Genomic DNA, 24,954 nt, shown 5'->3' with positions numbered 1-24,954 from the left:
TACACAGATCTTAGTTTTACTAAAAAATTTTCAGTACCATTTATGAAGACAGCTGAGGGAAAAGAAAAGACACAACATTTTGAAGGAGTACATCTTTTATAACTTTATCCTACAGAACTTAACTCCCTTTACCCTGTTTTGCAGGTGTAACATGAAAATAAATGGACATACATTATTAGAGTTGCAACTGGATCACAGAGACTAAGAAAGAAGACATTAAGACAGCATGACTGTCACTGAGTGGTACCAGAAAGATATACATGACCTGTCATAACTAGATTCCATGGTATAATTAATGGTTAAAACTTATTAAGTTTATGACAAAACTGTAAATTTAACAACCTATGTAGGATGGGCCAAGGGCAGGAGTTTTCAAGGAATAAGAATGGTGAGTTTAGATCATCAGCAACGGATTAATGATGGAAATGGAAGTTTAGTCCTAAGGTACAATAATATTAGTGTTAGTGTTCAAGGAAATAGCTTAATATATATTTCTTGTCTTTCAAGACAGACAAGAGTTTTGTTGTTGTTGTTTTTGTTAAAGAGAGAGAGAGCGTGGGGGAAGGGGAGAGGGAGATGGAGAGAGAGAATCTTAAGCAGGCTCCATCCCCAGCAGAGAGCCTGACACAGGACTCCACCTCATGACCCTAGGATCATGACCTGAGGCAAAATCAAGAGTCAGATGCTTAACTGACTGAGCCACTCAGGTGCCCCTGCTTTTTTTTTCTTTTTTAAAGGCTAGTAGAAAATAATTTCAATCAGCTAGGAAGGAAAGGTAACAGAAATCAAACTTGGGAGTTACTTTGTGTTAAAATAAAACATCACTATTAAGACCAAAGTGGAGGAACCCCTGGACCTTGAGAAAGGGATGTTCTATATCTACTGCAAACATCCTTTTCTTGGTAAAAGCCCACAAGAGAAGAAGCATTTAAGTTAGAAGATCTAGGTGTTCCTAAATAGACTGCAACAAGAAAAGTGGTGTATACTGAGGAATGTGGGTGGAGTATATGTAGTCAGCACACAAGAACAGAGAGGTTCCTAACCCAAGAATGACTACTTCTAGAAAGCAGACTCACTAAACCACCCCAGATGCTTAAGTAAACACATCATGAGTTCCATACAAAATGCTAGGGAAACAAAAGCAAAAGTGTACTATTGCGACTTCAAGATAAGAAGCACAGCAAAGGAAACAACAAAACTAAAAGGTAAACTACAGAATAGGAGAAGATATTTACGAATGACATATCTGATAAAGGGTCAGTATTCAAAATCTACAAAGAACTTATTAAACTCAACACCCAAAAAAACCAAATAATCCAGTTAAGAAATGGGCGAATATATGAATAGACATTTTTCCAAAGAAGACATCCAGATGGTCAACAGACACACGAAAAAATGCGCATCATCACTTGGCATTAGGGAAATACAAATCAAAACTACAATGGGATACCACCTCACACCAGTCAGAATGGCTAAAATCAACAACACAGGAAACAACTGATGTTGGCGAGGATGCAGAGAAAGGGGAACCCTCTTACACTGTTGGTGGGAATGCAACCTGGTGCAGCCACTCTGGAAAACAGTGTGGAGGTTCCTCAAGAAGTTAAAAATAGAGCTACCCTATGGCCCAGCAATTGCACTACTAGGTATTTACCCAAAGGATACAAAAATACCAATTCAAAGGGGCACATGTACCCCAATGTCTATAGCAGCATTATCAACAATAGCCAAATTATGGAAAGAGCCCAAATGTCCACTGACGAATGGATAAATAAGATGTGGGTGTGTGTGTGTGTGTGTGTGTGTGTGTGTGTGTGTGTGTGATGGAATATTACTCAGCCATAAAAAAGAATGAAATCTTGCCATTTGCAATGATGTGGAGGTGAATGGAGCTAGAGTGTATTATGCTAAGCGAAATAAGTCAGCCAGAGAAAAACAAATACCATAGGATTTCACTCACATGTAGAATTTAAAACAAAATAGATGGAAAATAGGGGAAAGAAAAAAGAGAGGGAGGCATATAAAAAAGGCTTTTATTTTTTAAGATCTTATTTGAGAGAGAGTGCACAAGCAGGGGGTGGGGTGGGCAGGGGCGGGGGGAGAGGGAGAAGCAGACTCCTCGAGGAGCAGGGAGACCGACTTGGGGCTTGATCCCAAGACCACGGGATCATGGCCTGAGCCAATCCTGGGATCATGACCTGAGCCAAAGGCAAACACTTAACCATTGAGCCACCCAGGCACTCCAAGAGACTCTTAGCTACAGAGAACAAACTGAGGGTTGCTGGAGGGGAGGTGGGGAATGGGCTAGATGGATGATGGGGATTAAGGAGAGCACTTGTGTTGAGCACTGGGTGTTATATGTAAGTGGTGAATCACCAAATTCTACTCCTGAAACTAATATTACAGTAAACTAGAATTTAAATAAAAACTTGAAACATTTAAAATAAATAAAATGCTAAAAAATTTAAAAAAAGAAAGAAAGAAAAAAGGCAAGGAAGGCCATTAGTGTCTAACTAAGCTGCATGCATAAGCCCTAGTTTTCCTGTGCCTTTCAGGAGTATACGCCTAATAGTCTCCTAACCGCTCTACCCTTGCATTAGTCAGGCATGAGCCACCCGGTATTTTTGAAAGTGAGTTTGTGTCTAACTGGAGAGAGGCTTCTAGAGGGTTTGCAAGTTGGAAGGCGGCCTAGTGTAATGCTTACCAAACAAATGAGCTTTGGAGATAATGTCAGGGCTTGAACCAGGGAGCATGGCCATCTAGTGTCTCTGCAAACGTTCAGCCTCCTCATCTATGAAGTGGGAAAAGTAAGAGTACCTAAACCTCAGAAGGGGCTGGATACTTATGTGAAATGACATGTGAAAACTCAGCACAGGGGCGCCTGGGTGGCTCAGATGGTTAAGCGTCTGCCTTCGGCTCAGGTCATGATCCCAGGGTCCTGGGATCGAGTCCCGCATCGGGCTCCCTGCTCGGCGGGAGGCCTGCTTCTCGCTCTCCCACTCCCCCTGCTTGTGTTCCTGCTCTCACTATCTCTCTCTCTGTCAAATAAATAAATAAAATCTTTAAAAAAAAAAAAAAAAAACTCAGCACAGGGCTTAGTATACAGTACCTGCTCCATAAATATTAACTAATGTAACATGCAGCTCATCTATTTTTAAGTATGTGAGCGTGATCTGTAAATAAAATAAGCCAATGATGGTTCTAATGTAGAGTGAAAAGTATGGATAAAAGGAGGTATACATATTCTAAGACTGTACTTTGTCTGCAGTGATGGTGGTGGTAAGAGTCCTAGTACGTATAGTCCATCTCCATTATGATCAACCTTAAAACCTCAACAGTGCCCAGCATTCAGGAACTGGTGTTTAGTCCACTGCATAAGCCAAATTCATTGTGTGTAATTCATTATGTGTAAAAATGCCACCTTCATGTCACCTCAGGCAGCTCCACCCTACCTTAAAGGAATTTAATAAAAGCACAACACTTAACACTAATTTGTTAAATCTTGGTGATGGGTATATGAATGTGTATAATACATAAATTTGAATATTTCATAAATTTAATGTAAAGAATTAAAGTTGAAAAACTCTTTAGAATGGTCTTTAGCTTTCAGCACCAAGATACATTTCCTTTGGCCAAATTATAACTGAAATTTTTTCAAAGAAGTTGAGATTAAACTGTATTTAAATCCAAAGGGTTTACAAAACAAGAACTCAGAGAGGTTTCTACTTACTAGGGGAAAACGCTTTGGTTAATGATTAGAGATGTTCAATTATTTACTTCAGTTAGAGTCACTAAGTCTGCCTACCATTAGTGAAAACTGCAGCCTAACAGGAATGCACATCACTGAGTTTTACAGTCTGTGAAAAGGAAAATACTGCACAGAGAAGAGAACACTCCAGCGAAAGTGACAAGGTCAAGTTGAAAACCATGCAGATACTTAATCCCTCAGAATTCACACCCAAATCAGGATTTACTGGTTCAAAATGGAACTAAATTTAGCTGAAGAAAATAGAATTGAACGGCCTCCAGTAGATTTACTGAGTACTAGCTCTGTACAAGTTATTAGATCACTTATTAATCACAGTTGAATTATAAGATGTGGGTCACTGAAATCAATATATTCTGTAGAAAAGAGTAAAGGAAAAATTGCAAATAGAAAAATAAGAAAACAACTTGAATCAAAGGACAGAAATACAGTAGCCCAACTTCAAGGACATTGTTAAATGTTTCTATTAGAAGCTTTGGCTTTTTATTTCTGTTTATGATTTCCACATGTGGGGAGGAATGGGTTAGAGGAGAAAATCTAAGCCACCCCTTGAAACTGTCTAAAAACTCATACTTTTTTTTTTCTTCTTAAGTGCCAGAATCACATTATCCTTCTCCAACTTGGATATTCTCTATAAATACTAAAAACATACTATTTAATTTACTATGAATTATACCCCAATGAGTGACCTTTTACATAACTAACCGAAGATCAAGTTTGAACTCTTAACTTTTTTTAAGATTTTATTTATTTATTTGAGAGAGTGAGAGAGCACAAGCAGGGGAGCAGCAGAGGGAGAAGGAGAAGCAGGCTCCCTGATGAGCAAGGAGCCCGATATGGGGCTCAGCCCCAGGACCCTGGGATCATGACCTGAGCCAAAGGCAGACCCTCAATTGATTTAGCCACCCAGGTGGCCCTGAGTTTGAATTCTTAACTCTTGATGGAAGAATTCTTTCTAAAATAATTTTCCAACTTAGACAACAGATCAGTTTTCTTAAACTTCAAAATGTATAATTATAATAAAGTAAATATAGAAGTATGAGGTATTGTAATGAATTTGCAAAGTAAGCAAAGCTGTAAAAGGAAGTTTTTTTCAATCACAATGAATTCAGTTTTACTGATTTGATCATAAAATTAGCATAATCTCATATAAGATGCAAACAATGCATACAATGGTAAGGAAAAAAAAAAGAAAAATCCCTATAAATCCCAACAAATACAGGTTACCTCATAGAAGTTTTGGTGTTCAACCTTTTATACATATCCTCTATACTTCAATACACACACACATGCATTTTTTTGACTTGTACTGAATGAAGGCCTATATGCCAATTTCTTTCTTTATGAAGTTTTTAAAAATAAAACGCTATTTTGGTGAGGCTAGGGAGTGTTTGTATTGCTGCCCTGAATCTCTTTCCACACCCTCCCCTCCCCCTTAAATAGATTTCTCTGACTCCTAAAAATCTAGGACTTATATATCCTACTTTCATGTTCTCTCAATAAACCTGTTTTAAGATACTTCATTGACAGCACTGAAAGTCTTAGCCTGTCTAGGTCAACTTAGATGAAGAAAACTCCTATCAGTGAAGGGGTGTAAGAAATAGAGGAGATATGTCCAGTACCAGACTACTGTATGTAGGGTAAGGAGAAACAGGGCAGTGGTATCAGGGCCTGGAGCTATTAAACCCACACCATGTAAGCAGTCATCTATTCTGCCAATTTTAAGGGTGTTCCTATCAATTTGCTGAAATAAATTCTATGACATCAAGTAATGAGATTAGAGCTGGATTCACTTAGAGGTGTCTAAATACCACCACCACTTGTAACTTTTATCTTTTTTGGTTACTAAAATTATAATCCCTTCAGAGGATTCTGGGTGGCCAAGCTTGCCACTAGATTTCTCTCAAAATGTTCTAGATTCAAACTCATTAGTCAATGATAACACCTGCATCCTCTAGTTAACAAACTCATTAACCTGAGCATATCTTCCTCAAACTCTGTATCCTCTACCTCTTTTTATTGATGCCCAAAGTACTGGTGTTGACTTTTGTGTTATAGTCAGAAGTTCAGGGAGAAAGATGTCAGTTAATCAATGTTTTATTTCATTATTATACTTTGGAGTTTCAAAAATCCTCAGAGAAGTAATACCAGGACTAGGTATCACTATCTGATTAACACTGATCAAACCAAAGATCCATGTAACAAAGCACTTTTATCTGTTAAAGGCCAATTTTAAAAGACAACAGAAGAATAAAATAATTTGATCACACTGGAGTTGGAGAGACCTTTGGAAATTTAGTTACAAAATCTTATTGTACAGAGGAGAAACCCAAGCCACAAAGAAGTTCAAAGGCTTGCTTTTCAAGGTAGAAGACAAAAGAAGGCAATGAGAAAAATCATGACAACAACAGACCTATTGGTAGATTCAAGACTCGCTCTCAAGCCAGAGTAGGACTGCTTCTGCCATAATATACTTTCTTTTCAGCCCTTCTCCATGTAGATCAGGAAAAAAACCCACAAATTTTACAACCTGGGTTATACTCTTGCAAGGTTTTTAAATTTTTCTCCCTAAAGTAACCTGTGCTTTCATTTCATCAACCCTATAATACTTTGAGATATCATATAACCAAGTCTTATTAGTGGTAATCCCTTACTAATGACATTTTTTAAATGCCCAAAGATGAGGGCCTAACTCAGTAATACATCTCAGATGGAAAAAGAGAAGATAAATCAGGAGAAATCAGAGCTCAGGTCAAGTTAAAAAGACAGATGATGGTGGTAATCAAGGTTCTCCTGGTCAATGATCAGAAAAAATAAGTGTCGGGGGAGGGGAGGGCACCTGGGTGGCTCAGTCGGTTAAGCGGCTGCCTTCGGGTCACGTCGTGATCCGAGAGTCCTGGGATCAAGCCCCGCACCGGGCTCCCGCTCAGCGGGGAGCCTGCTTCTCCCTCCCACTCCCCCTGCTTGTGTTCCCTCTCTCCCTGTCTCTCTCTCTCTGTCAAATAAATAAATAAAATCTTTAAAAAAAAAAAAAAGAAGTGTCTAGGGGTAGGGTAGGGAAGTAGTGAACATCTATAGATTAACTGAGTATAGGGCCCCCACCAGAATAAAGTAGCAATCAAGGGAACAAACTGGGATCAACTCAGTTCATCTCAGAAAGGGGGCCAAGGCTGTATGGCAGGCATTATCCAATTGAACCTATAGTTTTATCCCCATGGCTCCAGGAAAGAGGTCTGCTTCTCTCTGCCCTGGTCTCTGGTACATGCTGGTTACCAAAGAAAGGCATTTTCTCCCCCATGAGGTCCCAAATGTCATAGCGGTAGAAAGCCTAAATAAGCTTCATACTATAGGAACTTGTAAAGGAAGATTCCTAACACTGATTATTTTAAATATTTTATTAATTCAGTATGTGCTTCAGAGAGACACAATGATTGTGTACTGATAAATAAAGGAGAGAAATCCACATTAACTCCATTTAAGACCTATTGTTCTTTGAATAGTACAATTCTTTAAAGTCTAACAACTTCATAATGAGCATAGTTCCTTACATTTGGGTCAGGGGTAAAGCTGGCAGGAACCTAAAAAGTAATGGCTCAGAGGATTTTCAAGAGCATTAAATGAGTAATGTGCTTAGTACCTGGTCTCAAACATTAGTAAGTGCTATATAACCATTAGTCATTAATTTTGCTCTTGTGATTAAGACCCTTTGAAAATGTGATTAAAACTACCAAGACTAAGTATATTTATATATATATGGAAAAGCCTTAAAAGGGGGAAGCAGATTATATTCTATTATGCTGCACTGGTGCATTTCTCTACTGAATGAAACAAGTCGTATTTTTGGAAATACAGACAGCTGTATCCCGTATATCAAACTAAAAATGCCATGGCAACCACTGTTCCTAGGCAATTGTAGAATTATGTGTGTGGTTTTCTTTCTATATGATAAATATAAGCGGAAAGTGGCGGGGAAAATCAAATGTTGTGTGATAATCTAGAGAAAAAAAACAAAAAGATTACTTAAAGATTACAAATATGTTCTTTTTACATCAACCTTAATGACTCTGCATAAAACATCTAGGATTAAAACTTATTAAGTGAAACTAAGACCAAATATATTCTTGCACATTTTATAAACATGACAATCTATCATCTTACCTGCTTATAAACCATGATAAATATTAGAAGGTAAAATTGAGTAAAAAATGAACAATGTCAAATATTTCTTAAAAACAATTAAATCGGCTGTTAAAAAATGAACACACTCTAAGTATTAAATTTCACTTGCATCATACTGGATGGCAAAGTATTTCCATTTCTCAACATTTGAGTGTTTGTCTGCACCAGAATGCAAAATGAGATGAAATAAAAAGTTCAAGATAATTCCTTATTGTGTTAGCCAAAAGCCAATAACCTAAAGAAAATGAGGTACCATTCTAGTAGCCAGGGAAAAGCCGCTTTACTGCTGTATACACACATAACTCCAAAGAGCAAAACCATACCAAATGTGCAAAAATAAAGAATTTTCCAGAAGTTTCGGTGGATTCTGTGGGTCAAGATGATCTGCAACTCGTGTCCAACTCTTTCTCCTCTTTTTCAACTATAAAATCAGCCTTCATAAAAGGCTGATTTGTCAATAATACTAGGACATCCTTTGGCCACAGATTTTATTAAATGTGCTCCTCACAGAAACTTGGTCAGTGAACATGGTACAGATACTGGATTTCTGAACTTAGTTTCAATCCCAGAATTCTAAGTGATTTTCAATTTAAGTCAATGTCATTGCATTTCTGACTTCTGTCATGTGTGAAATAAATGACAATCTGTGTAAATAACTATATAATCTTATTATAAATAACTGTATGCATTTATACAGTAATACATGCGACATGGTTTAGGTAAAAAAGAGTAGGAACCATCCATTACATATGTTGTTGCATAAATGGCATTTCTAACCTTTAGGCAGAATCATATTCACAAAATGCTCAAAGAGATCGGAGAAAAACTGCCAGAAAATTTCTAATTGGATAGTTTTCTTCTGCAAATGAACATTTCCATAGAAGATAGTATATTCACCTTTATAAGGAACAGGACACAAGGTTTGAAATGTAAAAGAGTACACAGAAATTTAGGGACATGAAAAAAAACAACACGATAGCAATGACAGTAAACTATGTATTCTTTAAAATGTATTCTTTAGGTGGATCAAATAGTTTTATTTGCAAAACTGTCCCAAAAAAACAGGTTAGGATAAATTATTTTACTGACTTGGATTTTTATTGAATCCTCTTTGGAAACTACACAATCAGTTGCCAAAATTAGCTCAGAAAACCAACAGCCTTTTATGTGAAGAGTTTCAGTTTAAGCTCCAAAATCACTATCCAGTACTTTAATTTGCTAGTATGGAGAAATGCCTCACAGAAATGAGATCAATTATTAAATACTGACAGCCAAAAAGCATAAAATAGACGTGGTGAACAAAATTTTTTTACAAGCTACAGGTAGACTGACTTATCTGTAAGCCCATGTAAGGCAAACAGAATATCAACGACTACTTGAGAGGATACTAACATGAAGTGAAAGCTCAAAATGAAGAAAACTGCATTAATTAGAAATCACTTTGTTATGCATTACTGTTATTTATCTCTCTAGCTCTATTTTCTGACACTTCACACACAAGAGATAAGCATTTGCTATTTCTAATATAATGTAACTATTTCCATTATTTTCTTTCTGCTCTATTAAAGGATGCTTTGGTGGGGGAAAGAAAGTATAAAAATCAGACTGTTGTAGGTCTGTTAAACAGCGCACCCTTGTGGCTTATTCTGACTCCTGAACAATAAAAATCTCTAGGATAAGAATATATCCAAAATTCTTCAGGGATTTGAAAATAATTTTTTTCCAGATACTTTTTCCCAGTCTACTACTTTCAATCATCAAAAACAGTGCCTTTTTAAAGCTTCAAATTCAAAACTAAGTTGTTTAATATAAAATGTCTATAGTAATAATGACTATTTTTTTATCTTAAACATAAAACAAACAGTAGAGGGGCACCTGGGTGGCTCAGTCAGTTAAGCGACTGACGCTTGACTTCGGCTCAGGTCGTGATCTCCAGATCGTGAGATCCAGCCCCACATCAGGCTCCAAGCTGGGCGTGGAGCCTGCTTAAAAATCTCTCTCTCCTGCTCCCTCTGTTCCCCCACTCCCCCCAGGCTTGTGTGCACACTCACGCTCGGGTGCGCACACTCTCTCTCTCGAAAAAAAAAAAAAAAAAAGATAAATATGTGAGGTGATGGATGTGCTAATTAACCAGATGGCAGGAATTCTTTCACAATGTATATGTATTTCAAATCACCACAATGTACACTTTAAATATCTTATAGTTTTCTCTGCCAATTATACCTCAACAAAGCTGAAAAGAAAGAAACAAAAGTAGAACTGCCCCCCCCCCCATTTTGATCAGTTTAGAGGGCCTTGAATGCCTCAAAAATACCTGCCAGTTATCAAAGTTCCTGAACTGGGAAGACAAGTTAAGTACTGGTCTTCTCCTTACTCTGCACCCTGGATTTCCCTAAGGCATGACTACAGAAGAAGGAAAGAAGGGGACAAGGAAAGACAAGGAAGGGAGACTGAATGAAGGACTCACTAATTGGACGCAAAAATAAAAAGAAAACACACTGAAAATTACCCTGAGCTTTTAAATCTGGGAGAACAAAAATAAGCTTGATTTTCAATCATCATGACTGAAATCATCAATCAAATGCTGATTTCCAGGTAGTGATGAGTAAATAAGTAACCATGACTTCAGTCTGCAACTGGAATAAAATATTGGGATTGGAATTACAAAGTTGAAATACTAGTTTCCCAGGGCTGCTGTAACAACTTACCAGGACCGAGTGGCTTAAAGCAACAGAAGTTTATTCTTTCACAGTTCTGGAAGCCAGAAGTCTGAAACCGAGCTGTTGGCAGGGCCATAGCTCTCTGAACGTACGATGGGAAAATCCTTCCTTGCCTCTTCCAGCTTCTGGTGGTTTCCAGAATTCCCTGGCTTATGTCAGCACAACTGCAATCTCTGCCTGCGTTAGCACATGACCTCCTCCCTTCTATCTCTGTGCATGTGCCTCCCCACTTACAAGAACAGCAGTCTTTGGATCTGGGCCCAGCCTAAAGTCCACAATGATCTTACCTCTAGATCCTTGACTTGAACATACCTTTTGGGGGGACACTATTCAAACCACTACAGTTGAGAACTCAACAAAGAACACATCTTCTCTGAAAGAGTACAGTAAATATAGGCTAAGACCATGGATTCAGGTACCTCCAAATTTAGAAAACAGGTAAAGGAAGGGGGGGCAAGAAAAAAAGAGAGCTGAAATATAAAGAGAGAATCAGGACCAAGGAAGAGAGAAAAATCAAGACCAAAGGGGTGATTTAGCACATCAAATATGGTGAAGAAGTTAAGGAAGTAAGTGCAGAGATGCCTAGGAAAGCATGAGTTCACATGCACACAGGCACACACGCACGCACACACACACACACACCCTGAACCATGGCTTAATTGTTAAGGATTTTTATAATGAAGAAATAAAAAACGGTTCTTCAGCTTCTCTAGGGAGGAACAAATAATTCTGGGTCCTACTTAACAATACATCAAAGAACTACCCAGATGTCCAGATCAAAAGAAAAAAATAATTGGAAAATTATATAAAGATGTCCAGTTTGCCAAAGGCAACATACAAAAAAAAAAGAAGATTACTTAACATGGGAGCATCAACTGGTCATAGAGCAGAGGGTGAGAATCAAAAGAAATGGCTTTTGGTGAGGCCACTGGAAACACAGTCTAGAATTTTAAGAAGCAGACTATTTATTGGACAATGTAGACCTCTTCAGGTCCAAGCACAGAGGAAGTTTACTAGAATGCATGAGGTCACCGGGAATAAAAATTTGTGACCAGGAGCTAAGATTTATTTCTACATAAAGAAAAGACAGACTTTGGTAATTAAAAATTTAAAACAATCCTGAAAGTGCTACCTTTTAAATGACTTACTATGAAGAAATGCAAAGGAGTTAAACCCACAAAATGAAGTCTTTGGAGACCCTGACTTGGCCTCTGCTTATCTCATTCAATTTCAGTCTCTGATTCTTGTTCATGCCCAGGCATGCCATAGTCTTCACATTCCCGTGTCTTTGAACATGGTTCCTGTTGCCTAAGGTACTCCCACACAGATGTTAATACTAAATCCAAGAATCGCCTCTTTTGTAACACTTCACCCAACTACCAAGTAGTTACTTTGGAAAACTTTGTAGCAAATGATTCTATCATTTGAAAATATAACTATCCTCCTGATTTTTAAGGTGAGACTTTATACCAGGGACATTAGACAAGAAAATTTTATTTCTATAAGAAGACAGCTTAATAGATGATTTTTCAAATAACTACTGAGTTTAAGCATTTTTTTGTTCATTTCTACCCTGGTTGCTATTTTCTTTTTTTAAGATTTTATTTGAGACAGAGAGTGTGCGAGAGTGAGCGAACGAGAGAGAGAGACAGCATGAGCATGGGGGGGCACGGGGGGCAGGCAGAGGAAGAAGCAGACTCTCTGCTGAGCCGGGAGCCTGAGAAGGCAGACGCTTAACTTACTGAGCCACCCAGCCACCTTGCTATTTACTTTCTAAAGGCATATATGATAGTTTATAAATTACAATTAAAAACTATAGTTAAGGGGTGCCTGGGTGGCTCAGTCATTAAGCATCTGCCTTCGGCTCAGGTCATGATCCCAGGGTCCTAGGATCAGGCCCTGCATTGGGCTCCCTGCTCGGCGGGGAGCCTGCTTCTCCCTCTCCCACTCCCCCTGCTTGCGTTCCCTCTCTAGCTGTCTGTCAAATAAATAAATAAAATCTTAAATAAAAAAAAAAAATATATAGTTAAAAATATTTAAAGTTAAGAAAACAAAGAAATGTTTATTAGTTGGTTGGGAGGCATTAGTTTACTTAAGCATTTAGTTTACTGAACTTCCAAGGGGAAATAAAAACCCTTCAAGTAGATACAAGAAAACTTCTCAGTGTCTCAAATATCTCAAAATAAAATTTGCTCTCAAAGTTACTTGAATAATTTGTCTGATTACAAGCAACAAAATATATAGTCTCATGTTTAATCACATTTACTTAAAACTTCATTTATAGTCCACATGAAAAAAGCAAAGAATGTACACATTTTATAGGCATGAAAAGTAGTTTGCAAATGGATTTCCACAAAACAACATACTCCAGGGAAATGTGGTAGTACACAGAAGCAATAGTAAGTCAGTATGGGGAAAAGACATACCCAGAACCCTGCTTTGAACATAAGAGTATATAAAAGTAACTGCAATATATTCTATATAAAAAGACTTTTTTTTTTTTTTTTTTAAACTATAGAGTGTCTATGTACCAACAAGACACCCGGATTTCCCTGTGAGAATCCCAGAGTCAGGTCAAGAAGATACATCTAGTTAAAAACCCATGAACGCAACATAAAGACTTTGGTGCCATGAAAAAAAAAGTTCAAAATTGAGTATTTGCATTCCCAATACATGCATCAAGCAAGCACCTCTGGTTGAAGATAAAAGTTACTTAAAATTGACACATTTATTCTTTACTGCATCACAGAACCATACATATGTAATCTCTTCCCAGTGCCAATGTTATCAATAACAAGTTATTCATCTTATTACATATTAGTGACTGTTACTAATCTTATTAGCAGTCTATGTGGAAAAGGCCAAGAGGAAAAATAGATGGTCCTCTGCCCCATCCTAAAAACACAAAACGAAACACAATTATGTACCTTCTCTGTTTCGTCCACACTCAAGGATTTCACTACACAAGAAGCTGGCCTCTCCTGGATGTGAGCAAGGTCCCGGGGGGCGCTCTGAGACCCTGGCATTGGAGGCAGCGGGGCCCGCCTCTTCTTGGGTGCATCCGATGGCAGGGTGTTTGAAATATATGGCTTGGAAATGGTATTGGACCTTGTAAAAGTTGGGCGATGCTTATTTACTAGAGGAGTTGCAGGGGCACTTGCAGTCTAATAAAGAATGAAAAGGCAAAACCTAGAGGTCATTTCAAGATAAAAAAGCACATGCAATTAAAAACAGATGAGAAGAATCTTATAAAATATTACATAAGAAAATACTCACCTGTTCCCGCTTTTTCTTACTGCGCTGAAAAAAGCTGAAAAACCCTTTATTTTCTTTCTCCTTCATAATGTCTAGGTTTTGTGATACTTGGCAGGATTCTAAAATAGAAGAAAAGCCTCTTACTTTTGTACATGGAATTGTAGATTTACCTCCAAGTTTTCCCTCAGTTTCTTTCCCTTGAAAAATTTATACAATGATGAAAGCTACTAATTATGGTCTACTATGAACCATGCACTCCGCTAGGCATCTTATATCTTATTTAATTCTCAAAGCAACAAGGAAGTTTAGTATTATTGTTCCTATTTCACAGCAGAGCAATCTGAAGATTAAAGAAACAAATATACATACTTGGGGCCAACAATCAAGCAATGACAGAGATAAGACAGAAACTCAATTCTTTGTGACTCAGGGTCTGTTCTATCCATAATTACCAACATTTCAGAAGTAAAATGGACACTCTGAATTAAATGAGATATGAAGCTATCAACAGTTTGTCCCTTTATTTTGAATTTTTATTTTGTCACAGAGCTAAACAATTATGAAATGTTTTATTCTCTAAAGCATGATTCACTATAATTACTTAGTACTTTATTAAGTGTTTCCAAAAGATTATTTCTTCAATACGATGTTTCCCAACTAGGTGGCAATCTTGCCCCACCCCCATTCCGGAGAACACTGGACAATGTCTGGGGACAATTCTGATTGTCACAACTAGGGGTAGGGCAGGAGAATGTGCTACCAGCATCTACTGGGTAGAGGCCGGTGATGATGCTGAACACAATACAATGCACAAGATAGCCCCCCAACAAAAAAGGATCATCCAAGCCCAAATGTCAATAGTGTCAAAGTTAAGAAACCACATTTTAATCAGAATGGCAAATGTCAACCTCATGATTACATATTAACATTCCATTTTCCAAAAAGTATTTCCTAATGTCAACTGAAAAGGCCTACAAACAATGACAAGTCCAGTGGTGCTGAGTAGCCCTGGCCCAGATGGTCTCTAAACACCTTTTCCCACTAAAAAGGGACCACGATTGCGTAAGAATGGCTGATTCTTTGTCCACACCAAGGATTGTAAAGATGAGTCTGGAATATCTAATTATAGCAGAGAGAAAGAAATCAGAGTCCACTGGGATCATTTTAAAAGGGCACAGGAATCAATCAGATATGGTTTTTACTGGCCAAGCTCAGGACAGTTTGGGCATCATAGAACTACTTAATAAATGGAAACATTTTGCATATGTTTAATTCCATGACTTGTAGTGATGCTGAAAAAATAACTGACCCTTACTGTTTACCTCTATGTACTGCTAATGAACCAGTCTGTTATTTTAAAAACTGAGGAAGGGGGACGCCTGGGTGGCTGAATCCATTAAGCGTCTGACTCTTGGTTTTGGGTCTCAGGGTCCTGAGATCAAGCCCCAAATCGAGCCCACCATTGGGCTCTGCACTCAGCAGGGAGTCTGCTTCAGATGGTCTCCCTCGCCCATCTGCCCCTCCCCCACCCCACCCACACTCACTCTCTCTAAAATACATAAATAAATAAAATCTTAAAAAAATTCTCTATATAAATAAATAAACACTGATGAAGGAAAAGAATCACACTTTTTTCCTGCCTCTTCTGAATGAATTCTACCTAGGTAGACAAGTAGCTGAATGGGGAAATTTGCTGTTTCTGAAATATCTCAATTTATAATTAAAGGCATATTTGCAGATAATGATTATTTTCCAACTCCTAATCAAGATCCAGGCAAATATTATTGATAGCTAACATCAAAAAAGATAACTTGTGGGGTGCATGGCTGGCTCAGTTGGTAGGGCAAGCAACTCTTGATCTTGTGGTCATGAGTTTGAGCCCCACATTGGGTGCAGAGATATGTACATACATACATATATAAATATAACTTGCTATTACATGGCTGCTAATGGAAATATATAATACCACCTATGAAGTATTCTTGCTGAAAATATCTCACCCAAATCTGATCAAGTCTCTAGATTCAACAATCAATTTACAAGAAATAGAGACAATCGAGAAACATATTAAACGGCACCACAGGATGCAATCCACAAAATTCTGAATGTGGGAAATTCGGTAAGATAAAAGACCCAGTTTCTTCAACAAATGAAATACAAATTTTAAAAAAAAGAGAGAAAGAGAGAAACAAGGAGTGGGGAAACAAGGAGAAACAAGGATATATCATTCAATATATCAATTTTGAAAACATTTCTACTAAAGAGCATATATGTGTTTTATATAAATCACAATATAATTTCAGTGATATTGGAAACAAAGTACTGTATATTGAAATTTATGGGATATGTCTAAAGCAGCACTTAGAGGTAAATGTATGGTCTTAAATACATTTAAATCTTAAATATATACCCCCTTTTTAGGACTGCATGTACAGTCTTTTTGTTTAAAAAAATGTTTAAAAATTAAATAAATTATGACAAAATAGGGGCTCCTCCAGGAAAGCAAAGATTGTTAATTCCAGTAAGTATATCAATGCAATATGCCTCAATAACACGATAAAGAAGAATATTTCACAAATTAAAACTTCATAAATCTGATGCTTTAAATTTTAAATAAGCAGTATGCATTCTGTACAATGAGTTTACTGACAATACTAACTAATGATGAACATGTGGATAGCACTTTATGGTTACAGATTTTTTCACATGCCTAATTTCTTTCCTAGAACAATCCAAAGAGGATTATCAGAAATTATCACAAGTTATCATTCTGAGTCCTTTTTCTAAGTTAGGGAATGTAAAGAAATGGAAGCAGATAGTATTGTCCCATTATACACCTGAAGCCCTGGTGACCACAGTTTAAATAACTTGCACCAAGACACACAGGCATTAAGTGGTAAAATTCAATATAATATCTACTCATCGATGATATATAATACCTTTGGCTTTTCCTTTTTTTTTTTAAGAAATGTTATTTCATTTTAAGATGAAGACTAACTGAATGTAGGTATTTCACATGGTAGTACAGTGCAATACATATAAGCAAAGTTATTTTTGGTAAAGCAATTTCCAGGCACCCTGTCATCCTCCATACTAGTTAAGCTAAGTCACTTACAGCTCTAAGGCAGAGATCACCAGAAGTCAGAGTTAAACACTAAGAAACACAAGGGCTTGAGCTTACTAGAAAACAACTCAAATTTATAGTTTCCTGTTTCCAGAAGAGAGGCTATAAGTAACTGCATACAAAGTACTAAGACTTCTGATAATATTAGACAAAATAAGGAGGCAGAGGCATTTACAGCATTTGGATTGATCTTGTAGATTTTGACACCGTAAAAGGAGCTTTCTTAATTTTCTTATCCAATCTCGTAAGGTTACATTCACAACATTTAGTACTCTAAATAAATACATACTTTCTTGGCTGGAAGGGTTATTACAAACCAATGCATTCAACACCTTCAAAATGAGACCAATAAGATTATGGAATTTGCTTTGAGTAATGTATATAGAGAATGGCAATGGTAGGAGCAAAAGCCAAGTACAAGTGCCAGGATGTTGCTACTGGAAAAAAAGCACAGAGACCACTTTTTCCAATCTGTTATTATAGAAGTGGAAAGTGTGATGCAGACAGATAAAAAGCTATTTGCCCTATCGGCTTGCTAAATGAGTTTGACAGCTAATGCAGTTTCAGAATTAAAACGTCTATCTTCTGATTATTAGCCAGTATATGCTTTATGAACATAACAATTTCCAGCTCCTTTGATTAACCTAGTCTTCATGAATCAAGCCACTAATAATAAATAATCACACTATTACTCATATAGACTTATTGTGTTATGGGAAAATTGGCAGTGGTAAAGAAAGAAGATTCCAATAACACATAATGTGTATAGTTTATTGTTTGTTTTTTTTTTTAGTAGAGTGGTAATTATTATAGTAATCAATTATCTGAGCTTATCCTTTTTTAATGGAGGAAAAAGGCTTCCAGACTTTATTATTATTGGCTAATTTTTAATAAAGTTAAATTCCCATTATAAAGTTCTGTAATATAAATAAAAAAAGGATGAAAAAAGTCATCCACAGCCCTACCACCCAAGGTAACCAGTATTAAAATTTTTTATGTACTTCCTTTCAGAAATTTTACGTAAAAATTTTTTTACATACTGTATTAAACACACTTAAATGGTTTAAAAGCTAGCATAAGCATTTTCCATGTTATTATAAAATATTCACAATTTAACGCTGCAATAATTTCCTATGATGAATATACCCTGATTACTCTGAATAACTGTACAATGTAAATAATCTGAGATCCTTCCATGGTACCACCAAACTATCAGGAACTATACTTAAAGAACCCAGCAAAATCATTTTTTCTTGTCTGAGAGTCAAAAATATGTTTCTTGGGCGCCTGGGTGGCTCAGTCAGTTAAACATCTACCTTCAGCTCAGGTCATGATCCCAGGGTCCTGGGATCAAGCCCCACACCAGGGTCCCTGCTCAGCGGGGAGCCTGCTTCTCCCTCTCCCTCTCCCTGTGCCTCTTCCCTCTGCTCATGCTCTCTCTCTCTCAAATAAATAAATCTTTAAAAAAATGTTTTTCACATTCTTAGGATGATATTTTTAATCAATTATTGAAATATTATTACTGTATTAATTTCAGAAATCAAGAGGGAGGGCTTATAAATTATTTTTCAGGAAATAAAAGCCGAAGGTTTTCTTACAGAATGTACACATTAGTAATGTTAAGAAAACAGGTAAAATTAGAAGCTTATTTTCAATTTATCCAATAAAAGTAGAAATTTCATGTTACAATTTTTTCTACTGATTCATATGTCTTACCTTGTAAAGATGATTTATTGAAGGCAGTAACAGAAGTGGCTACAGAAGGAGGGGGTAAAAGAGGGTAAATTGACTGTAAAGATGATGTTTATTCAAGTATAAAACATCACTGAGTTGAAATAGCTGTCTATGGATTATATAAATCCACAATTTCAGGATAAAGTTTGAAGGGCTCAATGCACAAAGGATGTAGTAAGTAATCCTTCACTAAACCTTTTTTCTAATAAAACAGATTCATACTGAATAAATAAGCTTGCAGTTGTCTAATTAGAATTGAAACAAACATTATCTAAGATCTTCAAATTTTAATACACTCAGTTATTTCTATAGATTAATACTGCAAGCTATTTTTATTTAAAAATTTTTGGAGTTAGATTTATTTTATAAGCTAGTTGATTTTGGGTGAACCTAGAAAAAAATTTGTCAAGAAACTTAGAAATCTGAATGACAATTAAGACTCAGACAAAACCATGGTGAGTCTACAGTAATTCACACTTGATTAAAACAACAATGAATTTAAATGTAAATCCTTATTTTCTGTTTAAATCCTACAGCCACAAAGAATTAAGTTAAATCCCACCAAAAATATTCATAGATTGATGGAAAAGTGTAAAAAGTGAATGACAACTAAGAAAGACAAGCTTTTATTCTAATTTCAAAAACTGAAATCAAGTTGAATTTTATTACATTTCATTGCCTCTTATTCTCAATGACACGTATTGACTTCTATTTATAGGATCCATTAACTCACCATTATGAACTTCAGAAACCCTACACATAAATACAATACATGCTTTTATATGCACATCCTGTCAAATGAATAAAACAAAAAGTCTTACTTACCTCTGCTGACATCCATGGCATATAATTCTCTTAGTCCCAGGTCGTTAAGAGATTTTGTCAAATCAAGGGGCTCCTGAGATAGATAATCTTTCAACAACAGTGTATGCAGTGGATCAAACTCACATTTGCTGCATATAATGGGGGCAAGTTCTTGGAGTGGTGCATGAGGGCTAACTCTCACTATTGTCTTCTGTGTTTTCTTAAAATTGATCACTACTCTCACAGTTTTCTGAAACACAGATTAAAACCATAGTTATTACCATAATTTATTTACTAAAACCTACAATGATGTCTACAGTAAGAGATCAATCTACAATTATACAGTCATACAATAAACAGTATTTTTCTATTTTGGTGTGAAATTATTATTTTTCTTTCCTGAAGCATATTCTTTCATTATTTCTAAGAATATGAAATAATTTGATTAAATAATCTAGATTAAATCCATAATCCCTGTAAGGTATTAGATTTTAAATCTAAAAGGGAACATAAAAGCCTCATATCTGATACTACTGATATTTCTGTTTGTTCCCTAAAATATTTATTATAAAATGAGCAAATGCCCATAATAATACAGTTATACATGTTCTATTTTATGCTTCAGTTGAGAAATATTTATCTAATGGTTTGTTGTCTCGATGAAAAAAAGAGTATTTTGGTTAAAATATAAAATTTTTGTGCTTCTCTCTATTGAAAAGATAAATGAGATAACCCATATAAAAAAACTTAGCATAGTGTCTGGCACATAGTAAACTATCAACAAATAAACATTAGCTATTGTGATTACCTATTGTCTCTATTATTTGACAATACTTTGGCTAATTTTAATATATTAGTAAAGACTATTAAGATAACCCTGATTTAGATATCTAGTACTAATTAAACTTATTGAGAGGATTTTAAACATATCATTTTAATGTAATTAACTCATATACAAATGGAACTTAGAAACATGTTACCATGCTAAGCGAAATCTACAGTGTGCAGATCCTTAAAGCTTAACATGTATTCATTAAACTAAAACACCATGTATAATCCCATGCTGTAAAATAAATACTACTGCCACCTAGATACATATGTACCTAGATGGGTAATAGCCCAATATCCTAATTAATTCTTAATATCAGTATTTTGTAGATAAGAATTCTTAACTTTATAAAAAGCTGCATAACAATATGAAGAAAATATGAGAATATATACCCTCAAGCCATGTAAATAAACTATTAATTTAATATACTGGCCTTTATATATTTCCTGAAGTTAAAAAAGTTGACATTCCTAATGAAAAAATATTTTTTTTTAAAGATTTATTTATTTTTATTTATTTGACAGAGAGAAACACAGCGAGAGAGGGAACACAAGCAGGGGGAGTGGGAGAGGGAGAAGTAGGCTTCCCACCCAGCAGGGAGCCCGATGTGGGGCTTGATCCCAGGACCCTGGGATCATGACCTGAGTCGAAGGCAGACGCTTAACGACTGAGCCACCCAGGCGCCCTGAAAAAAATATTTCTTGAAACCCATAAAATTCTACCTCTATAGCTTATAGAAACAGAACAATTTTATAAATAATTGATATTAGAATGATTATGGTTAAAAATTTTTGAAAAAAAATATTTTTTGCTTAATTCATATATTACAGAAAACTGAGTCATTATATAGCTTGAATTAACAATTTAGAATAAGTTAGAACCACCACTTACCAAGTATAGAGAAGCCAAAAAATATTTTAATAAATTCTTAAATAAATTCTCATTAAAAGATTCTAAAACCTTCCTCTAAATAAAAAATCTTTCTGGCGCACCTGAGCAGCTCAGTTGGTTAAGTGTATGATTCTTGATTTTGGCTAGGTTATATCTCAGGATCGTGAGATCGAGCCCCACATAAGGCTCTGCTGTTAGTGAAGAGTCTGCTTCTCTCCCTCTCTCTCTCTCTCCCTCTCCCCCTGCCCCAACTTGTGCACTCATGCTCTCTAATAAATAAATCTTTAAAAAAAAAACTTTTTAAAAGAGTAAGTTAAAATGTAGATCATTTAAATTGTCAGATTCTGATATGGTCCTATAGATCACTTTAGAGTGTCTAAAATCAAAAGTATTCCCCAAATTCTAGTTAATCCAAAGATTGATAACCAAATGAATCCTAAACAAAGTGGCCAAGGCAAGCAAAATAGCCATGTTCACATCAAATTTAACCAGGAAAGTCCATTTTTATTTCATTTGAAATAAATATAAGCTGCAAATAATGACTGAAAAATCAATTTAGTATTTTTGCCAGAAGACATCAAAATCACAGTGACATTCTTACCTCTGGTATTATAGGTGTAGGCTTTTTCTTATCCAAAATTTTTGGCTTTAAAATGACTTTCTCCACCTCCAACATTCCTATTGGTGTGTTTGGCTTAAATTTAATGGGGTTATTTTCAGATGATTGCAGATCAATTGTGTAACTGGATGGATTTAAGTGATACTGTGCACAGAGGAATATCAACAAGTCCATCATAGGTTTACTGTAAAACAGAAGTAATACTGATCATAAAAGTCCATAAAACAATTTCATTAAGTTTAAAGTTATTGTTCTTAGCATTTTTCTTAGGGCCTTTTTGTTTTCAGCAGATAAAACAAGGCTATATAATAGTATGTGTGAAAGTAACTTAAAAATCTAGCTACAAGATCATTTTTTCCCCCACTGCAGGAGGAGATATATACATGGTAGCCTGGGCCCTGGACTCCAAGTATCTAACTAAGTGGACAGAATTATAATAGTTAAAAAGTCCTGACTGGTATTCAAACAGCTTAGATCCTAGTGTTGGTTTAATAATTATCTGTATTTTTTATCTGCCAAGTTGTCATCCTATTATTATAAATTTTAAGAAAAGTCCTTTCCTTACCCAAGAGCACTTAGTTCAGCAAATGCTCTCCTTTACAATATTTTGAATACCAGCAGTCTTTGGCTTATAAACTGGTTATATTCCAAAGATCGCATAAAAATGAAGCATTAAGAACCACCACCACCCCGGAGCACATGGCTGGCTCAGTCTATAGAGCATGGGACTCTTGATCTTGGTGTCATGAGATCAAGCACTGCTTTGGGTGTTAAAAAAAAAAAAAAGAACAAACAAACGAACTACCACCACTCTTTGGGCTTTAGAAAGCACAGTGAGTATCTACAGAAGGAAGCCCACAAAATTCTCAAGAAAAGTATAGATTTCTTAATTCATTCAAAGGACATTTAATATTTTCTAGGCCCTTGGAGACATAATAAAGTGTTATGCTCTCAGAGATCTACACTACTAGATAGACTAGGCCAGGTGTCAGCAAACTACAATCTGCAGGTCAAAGTGGGCCCATGGCTTATATTTTGTAAATAGTTTTATTGGAACACAACCATGCTCATTTGTTTACATACTATCTAGGGCTGCTTGTGTGTTACAACAGCAGATTTGAGTAGATGTGATGAAAACTGAATGGTCCACAAAGCCTAACATATTTACTATCTGGTCCTTGACAGAAAAACATTATGGGCACTTGTGCTCCGACAATTAAAAAGTAACAAGTAAATGTATAATATAAAATAGTGATTAAGTGTTAAATTCCATTCACACCCACAAAAGAACAATGTGGTCTCTGAGTCTTTCTTAATTGTTAGCCCTTAAGGAAAGAACACTAAAAAATATTCTGTGGTATGTGCTTTCCTCAAATGTCTGGTGATCTTAAGCTGTTAGTTCATATTCAAGACCGAGGCACTAAAATACTCTGTAAAAGTCCTATTTTCATGAATTAAGGTATAGGTTAATGGGCTTCATTTGATGGTAATCAGGTGGCCAGTTTTTTTTTTTCCCATGGGGAAATATAAATGTCAGTAAAAAATTCTCCAGTTTCTTGACTACATAATATGAACCTAGCTACTGGCTTTCAGGAACTTGACAGGGAAATGAGGATAGGAATCTCACCATTCAGTATGATATTTTTAATTTAGTACATCTGTTTTCATATGCACCTCATCCCTACTTTCTTAAGTGGAGTTCCCTGATCTGTAGCCTCTCTGGTTTAGCTTTTCCACAGAGGCAGTCTCCTCCTGGAAGAGGGTTAGTTGTCTGACATTGTGTGGCCTTGAGGTTAAATAACACTTTATATGGATCCTCAAACCATCGCCTGTGTTCACCCACCTACCTCACCCTCGAATTCTGTGGCTGTTGCCCATCCCTTAACATCTCTTCTCCTCTCCCACCTACAAGTAGCACCCCACTATACATATATCAAGAAAAATAATAAAAACCTAAGTGCCTCAGTTAAAAAAAAAATGTTCTCTGGAATATGTTTCAGTCCTCAAAATATGTTCCCTATATCGTTATTAGATGCTTCCACAATAATAATTTACGAGTTTTATGTCCCCTTGAGCTACTTAGTATGCTCATATGTAAATTTGTCTATAATCGCCCAAATTTTGGCATTGAGTAATAGATACTAAATTTCATCCACATCAAGACTAGCATAATGGTATTATTCAAGTTTATTTTTTGGTAACAAAAAACAAAAATTTTTAAAAATTTGATGCTACATACAAATTCTTGACTTGGAAATGGTACCACCTTTCTCTGATAGTAAATAAAGTTAAAAAAGATTAGGTAATGTCTAGGTAAATACAACTATGAATAAATGGTGATATGTTCAGATTGTATTTCTCTCTACACATATAAATGTGACAAGTAATAAATGTAAAAACCACTAACACTTATACTCTAAACATCTTTTACCTCTTAAATGTACATTCTTTAGAATCTCTGCCAGAAAAACACAAGTTAACAAGATAAAAATATTTATTAGTGCTACCATTTTTCATCTCCCTATGTACAAAAATATAAACATTTAAGGAAAAAGATATTTTCCATTTTTAAAAGGTAAGAATTTAACACTTTATATACACTTATTTAACCTTTTTGATATGTCTTAATGAAGTATTGTATTTTTATCTGTGACATTAGTTTTCTAACTTAATAGAAGAAGTGCATAACGGGCCAACAATATTATAATAATGGCCTATTCCTTCAGTCAGTTTGGTCATCTATAATCTTTGCATACAATATCAGACTTCATGGCAAAAAGGCTGCATGCTGATAGACCTACATCATGCCTTTTGAACTCAACACCACCTAAATATTTTCTAATAAAAATGTCTCTTTAGAAAGAGCCAAGATGTCCATCGACAGATGACTGGATAAAGAAGATGTGGTATATATATACAATGGAATATTATGCAGTCATCAAAAGGAATGAGATCTTGCCATTTGCAACGACGTGGATGGAACTGGAGGGTATTATGTTGAGTGAAATAAGTCAAACAGAGAAAGACATGTAT

The 24,954-nt window shown here is 35.9% G+C and overlaps 1 protein-coding gene across 12 annotated transcripts in view; it reads right to left on the bottom strand.

Annotated features, from left to right (window-relative positions):
* Positions 1–24,954, bottom strand: part of COBLL1 (cordon-bleu WH2 repeat protein like 1) — a 163,969-nt gene that overhangs the window by 25,511 nt on the left and 113,504 nt on the right. For 8 of the 12 annotated variants that reach the window (XM_081814278.1, XM_081814279.1, XM_031038133.2 and 5 more), the window contains 5 exons: positions 21,904–22,105; positions 19,604–19,832; positions 18,761–18,799; positions 13,942–14,039; positions 13,593–13,829 (listed from right to left, as the gene is read on the bottom strand). In XM_081814278.1, the coding sequence (XP_081670404.1) occupies positions 13,593–13,829; positions 13,942–14,039; positions 18,761–18,799; positions 19,604–19,832; positions 21,904–22,105 (805 nt within the window). The remainder of the gene's footprint in view (positions 1–13,592; positions 13,830–13,941; positions 14,040–18,760; positions 18,800–19,603; positions 19,833–21,903; positions 22,106–24,954) is intronic. The other 4 variants (XM_081814280.1, XM_081814288.1, XM_081814282.1 and 1 more) reach the window with 3 other exon arrangements.

Source organism: Leptonychotes weddellii, chromosome 3 (assembly GCF_054177405.1).
Source record: "Leptonychotes weddellii isolate Sample4059 chromosome 3, ASM5417740v2, whole genome shotgun sequence".
Taxonomy (NCBI): domain Eukaryota; kingdom Metazoa; phylum Chordata; class Mammalia; order Carnivora; family Phocidae; genus Leptonychotes; species Leptonychotes weddellii.
Note: the sequence above shows the minus strand (reverse complement) of the source record. Positions and strands in the feature narration are given on the sequence as shown.